This window comes from Carcharhinus amblyrhynchos, chromosome 25 (genome assembly GCF_965287045.1).
Source record: "Carcharhinus amblyrhynchos chromosome 25, sCarAmb.v2.hapA, whole genome shotgun sequence".
NCBI classification, from domain to species: domain Eukaryota; kingdom Metazoa; phylum Chordata; class Chondrichthyes; order Carcharhiniformes; family Carcharhinidae; genus Carcharhinus; species Carcharhinus amblyrhynchos.
The window spans coordinates 20,442,637-20,448,636 of record NC_137348.1 but is presented as its reverse complement, the minus strand read 5'-3'; the positions used below and the strand labels follow the sequence as shown (position 1 = coordinate 20,448,636).

At 37.1% G+C, this 6,000-nt stretch overlaps 1 protein-coding gene across 3 annotated transcripts in view; it reads left to right on the top strand.

Annotated features, from left to right (window-relative positions):
• The first annotated feature begins 378 nt into the window (after positions 1-378).
• The window catches only part of LOC145358240 (olfactomedin-like protein 2A), a 56,329-nt gene continuing 50,707 nt past the window's right edge, over positions 379-6,000 (top strand). Inside the window, exons 1-2 of one of the 3 annotated variants that reach the window (XM_080212086.1) lie at positions 385-744; positions 1,116-1,280. Coding sequence is in view for 2 of the 3 variants with exons in the window: in XM_080212087.1 (XP_080068213.1) it covers positions 676-744 (69 nt within the window). In the remaining variant the exon portion in view is untranslated. Of the gene's footprint in view, positions 745-1,115; positions 1,281-6,000 lie in introns of all 3 variants that reach the window. The other 2 variants (XM_080212087.1, XM_080212084.1) reach the window with 2 other exon arrangements.

Here is a 6,000-nt window from a genome sequence, read left to right as displayed (position 1 = left end):
CTGGCAATTGAAATTTAGTAATTTAGTTCGAAAGCGTAAAAAGATTCCTACTTCGGCTCCTTTCCTGACCAGGGGACCTCTCACCATCAGATGGCGCAATCACATCAGAAAATAAATACAAGAATGGTAGTTTGGGCCGCAGTGATGAGTTAGGAAGGAGGCACATGTGTGCGGTCTCGCCGTTTTAAACCACTCCCTTTGACTCAATGTAGCGCGCCAAAATGAATGGATAAACTAATAATGTCACTTTTATATTCAAATCAAACACTTTTTATATTACATATGTTTCCCGGTGTTTCGAGTTTTGGATATTTGTCAATGATTTTGCGGCTGATTGTGTGTGGACACTGGGTTCGCACGATATTCAGTCACTATTGTCCCACCCTCGCGTTCAATACACTGGGAATTAAAAAAAGTCATTTCTGCGAGTAAACTGAAAGTTACACTGCACAGCCGCAGTTGTCTCAGTTTCAGAGGAGGAGTTGCATGCATGACAGTGGAGATCCCGCAAAGTGCGAGACTCTGCAGAGAACCAACGACACATCTTGTTAAAGGATTGATGCAGTGACTTTGGTCCGCATTATCACCGAATTACCGCGAAAGCTGCAGCATTTCTGCTGAAATCGCTTTCTTCAAATATCGAGAAGATAAAAGGCACATGTGCTCTCATTAAAAATGCGGAAACTTCCCAAATTTATTCTTTCGCTTTTTATCCTATCACGAGTAGTTAATGCAACCGATAAGGTAAGTTTTTAAAACTATCTTTTGAACAATTGTTGAGAGTTAAACGCTTTAAGTAAATTCTCTTCACATTCAAATAATTACAATGTTTACCAAACTTCTATTTTGGAACAGGCCTTTTTTAAAGTGTTTCTCCAATGTCACAGGATTTCAATACAAAGCGAGGACTTGAATGTCAGGGTTACGTTGCAAACTTTGATCTCCCCAAAATGCTTTATTCATAACATTTATAAAAGTATGTTACATGACTGTTCAATGTTGACATTATATAATGTAATCAGTTTCTTCCATTCTGTTTGTTGTTACATTTACAGTCAATGTTCGTTGATTTATTCATTACATGTCAAATATATAACAAGCGATTTTTTTCACAGCTTCCAACCCCTCAGTGTACAATTGCTGAAGGGCCTTCTCTAGCGGCCTTTCCCTAATCTTTGTATGAGTTCATCAATCACTCAACTCAACCCTGAGTTATAAATAAGTGTTGAGAGTTCCCTCTGAACATCTGGATTGGATTCAGTTCGGTGAAGTCACAGCAGGTGGGTCAGAATAACTGTTCAGTGCTGCTTCCTGGCACATGGCTTTTTTCAGGATCTTTATTTACAGCTAATGTGCCCCAATTGCATTTGCTTTGATGATCGAAATAGAGGAGTTGCACTTCTTCAGTGCGGGCAAACCGTGCGGCTGTGGTGCCGTTTCTCCAAAACTTAAGAACAGAATCTAATCTTGTTTGAAAATATTTAAATGAGAACAGCTGCAATTTCTAATTGTGTCCTAAATCTTAACAAGCACTTCAAGCCCATCAACACCTGGAAAAGTGTCATTTTGAGTGTAATCAGATGCTTTTCAGCATCTACTATTATTTCAGATTTTCAGCATTCACGAATTTACTTTGACCTGGATAAAATCCTACTCATATAAATATAGTTAATGTACGATTTTAAGTCAGGACTGTCGAGGGCTCCTAATTATTGTACGATTTTCATCAGGGGAAATTTTTCAGCAATGATGTAATGATTCAGAGTATTCTGTCCTACCCGGTTAATAACCATAATGATCAGGACATGTATGCTACATTGGACAAATTTACGGGGGGGTTGGGGTGGGGCTGATCACAAATTCCAAAACGTGAAATATTTGACTAAATATGTTGGCTTCCGCAGTTGCACGTTAATTGGCAAGACTTTGTGTATTTTACATTGCCTAGTGAAATGATGAGCATAAAAATAGCACAATATTTTGTAGCTGTTATGTAAGAAATGGGAGCAGGAGTAGGAATATGACCCCTCAAATCTCCATTCGGCGAGGCCGATCTTCAACCTTAAATACTGCAAAATCCCCATTTTTCTTGATTCCCTTAGAATCCAAAATAAATATTCCTTTCAAGCTTGAATATAATGGAAAAAAAACTAGAGTGAATAAATCCAAAGATTCACAAGCCTTTGAGTGGAGAAATTTCTTCTCATCGCAGTCCTAAATAGCTGACCGCTAGTTCTAGATTATCTAGCCGAAGGAAATAATCTCTTAGCATCATTCCTGTTAAACCTTCTCAACATTCAACAAGGTCAATTCCAGAGAATAAAGGTCCATTTTACTCAATTTATCTTTATAAACCAACTCCTCTCATCCCAGAAATCAATTTAGTGAGCCTTCATTGCACCAACACTAAAACCATATGTCCTTCCTTGGGTATGAGGACCACAGTTTACCAATAAAACTGCTTTTCCCAAATGAAGAAAGTACTGTGTTAGCAGCTTTCATCAGTATAAGTCCTTTCCATCTGTTTATAGGTCAATAATAATATTGGAAATTACAGCATAGGTGATATAGCATAGTGAACACTGGATAAAAATGCAGTGGTTGAAATAAATGCATTTCTGGTAATGATTCATAATATAGGTACATCCGTTTAATAAACCTGCTACATTACTCTAAAATGATAATGAACATTTTGGAATTCTGTCCCTACTTGGCATCAATCATATTTCTTTTAGGGAAATTTTCTGAATTGTTTAGTATCTGGTTAGTTCTTTCAATGCTGGATGCCAGATGATAGAAAATATAAATAGGAAATGTATTAGTTTTGATAACATTGATACAAAGCGTTAGTCTATCAATAAGTAGACTAGCCTTATATTCCCTTTAGTAGATTGAAGGTGATCTAATTGACATCTTTAAAATGTTTAAAGCGTTTAACAATATAGATAGAATGAGGTGAGTCCCGAAGAAGGATCCATAACCTTAAAATTTGAGATAGATTGTACAGAGGTGATATCAAGGAGCACTTCCATACATAAAAGGATAATGGCAATCTAGAATTGTATCCTCCAAAAAAACTGTTGAGGCTAGATCAATTGAAAATTTGGAATGCTGCAGCGAAGGAAACTGTTCAGTCTGTCAGATCCATGTTGGCCCTCTGCAAGTGCAACTCAGGATCTTGGTTCCACATCTCTGCCCTCTCTATGTAGCCCAGTACTTTTTTCTCTTCAGGTGCTTCTTCAATCTCATTTGAGAAGCTATAATTGAATTTGTCTTCATCTCACGCTTAGTGCATTGCTGATCCTAATCTCTCTGGATAAAAAGTTTTTCTTAAATCATGTTGCTTCTTTTGTTAATCACCTTAAATCAATGCCCACTGGTTCTCAATCCTTCTGACACTGGGAACAGTTTCTCCCAACTATTCTGTCTGGACCTTTCATGACCTTGAACACCTCAATCTAATCTCCTCTCAACCTCCTCTTTAAGGAAAACATCTTCAGTTTTGGTCTATTCGTGTAACTGAAGCCTCTCCTCTCTGGAACCATTCTTGTAAACCTCTGCTGTACCCTCACTAAAGCTTTCACATCTTTTCTAAAGTGCAGTGCCCAGAATTGGACACAATAATGCAGTGAGCCAAACCTTTTATGAAAGTTCATCACCATCAATTTCAAAACTGATATACTTTTGTTAGGCAAGGGTTTTAATGGATATAGAGCTAATGAGCTTATATGGAATTAAGATACAGATCATCCATGATCTAAATAAATGACGGAACAGGCTCAAGGTTCTAAGAGAAAGTATTGTATATAGAAGTTATCCTGTTGATTCCTTACTGTAAATATCTTAAGGATGAGATGCAAAGGGGCCAGACATTAGCCACCAGGAATATCAGAATCACTTAGGTTCATCTTGTTGATCTCCTAGTAACTGGTTATTCAGCAGGATTCACATAGGTTTAGAACAGGATATCTCCCACCCATTTAGCTATGACAATCATAAAGAGGAGAGAATGATTAAAAAAAACCCTGGTCGTCTATTAGTTCAGCTGCGCAAAATGGTAAGATCAGAATGGACGTAAAAGATAGATTGTGTTTTATTAATATTTCAAAACTAGCAGCACGTTTAAAATATGGAGGCTGATGGATTACTTTTAAATGCAAAACAAAAAAATCCTAATTTTATTTTTCTGTCACAAGTAAAGCATCAACTAAGCCATTCAATCTAAAAGGCACTTAGCATTTCACAACATATTACATAATACTTTACAAAAATAGTTCATAAGAACCCAGATAATTCCTTAGAAGGTATTGCTGTTGGCAGGATTTCTTACCCCGCTTTGGATTGTTAGCATCTGGTAAGACTTTCTAAATAAATATATTCTACAGATTGGCAGTAGTACAAACATTATCGTTCTGGTAGCTAAACAAATGATTACAGTTCACAACCATCAGCACCACAGGCAGATTTGATTTTCTGTGTACAAAATGCTGGGGACTGATTTTAAAAAAAAAACGTAACAATACTACCATGCATTGTTTGAAGTTTTGCAGGATTTCATTTGAATTTTCACTTTTAGAATGGTCAGTAGCCTTGAAGTATTTAAAGAATAAAAATCTAATGGAAATCTAAAATAAAAATAGAAGTTGATAGAAAAGCACTGCAGGTTGGTGAAATGAAAAGCTATATATGAGACCAGTGTCACAATTGTAATGGGATTAATTCTACAGTTCGAATATCTTGTATTTCTTGATTTATATCGTTAACGTTCAAACCTTGGAGTATGAAACCTGCACCACAGGAAGGGTATTAAATGCGCTGGGGACAAATCTAAAAATCCTGAGTATAGTAGAAACAATTTTTCATCTAGCAATTCCACTCTAAAATTACTAAAGATTCACACACTATTTTCTGAAAAGCTGTTTATACAAATTCCTTTTGGTGTCGTAGGATCTTGGGAAATGCCATGCAGAATGCTACCATCTCCACTCTTTATACAAAGCTTAGCCCTTGGTAACTTGAAAAGGATACAGACAGGTTGGTAGAATGGGTGAACAAGTGACAGATGAAAATTAGTATAGAGAAGTGTGAAATGATTCATTTTGGTGGGTAGAATGTGGAAAATATAAAATAAACAAATACATTTCTGAAGGAGGTGAACAAGCAGAAGGACCTGGGTGTTTATGTGCATATATCATTGAAAATGGCAGGACAGGTTAAGTAAGCAGTTAATAAAGCTTACAGATCCTCAGCTTTATTGATAGAGACATAGAATACAAAAGAAAGAAGTTATGTTAAGCCTGTATAAAGCACTGGTTCAGCCTCAGGTATTGATGTATTGTGCCAAGTTTTGGGCACCGAGTTTCAGGAAGGATGTGAAGGCATTAAAGAGGATGCAGAAAACGTTCCCAAGTTGTTTCAGAGGCCAAGAACTTCAGCTATATAGATAGATTAAAGAAGTTAAAATTATTCTTTTTGGAAAAGGGAAAGCTCTTAGAGGAGATTTGATAGAGATATTCAAAATCATCAGGTTGTGGAGAGTAGATGGGAGAAACTATTCCCAGAATTGGAGGGCACAGATTTAACAAAATCAGCAAAAGAAGCAATGGTGACATGAAGAGAAACTTCTTTACACAGCAAGTGGTTAAGATTTGGAATGCACTGCTTGAGAGTGTGATGGAGGCAGCTTCAATCAAGTTATTAAGGGGAAATTGGATTATTATCTGAAAAGGAAGAATGTGCAAGGTAACGAGGAAAAGGTGGGGTGTGGCACTAGTTGCATCGCTCATTCAGAGAGCGATGCAGACACGAATGAGCCCGAATGACATCTTTCTGTTCTGTAAACATTCTGTGGTTCTATGAATGGGGGACTATCTTGGCAGAGTTGACAATCATGGGAGTATAGAGAAGCTGAACTAAAATCAAATAATTTGAGGCAGGTCTCGTCACCTATCATAGAAACCCTACAGTGCGGAAGGAGGCCATTCGGCCCATCGAGACTGC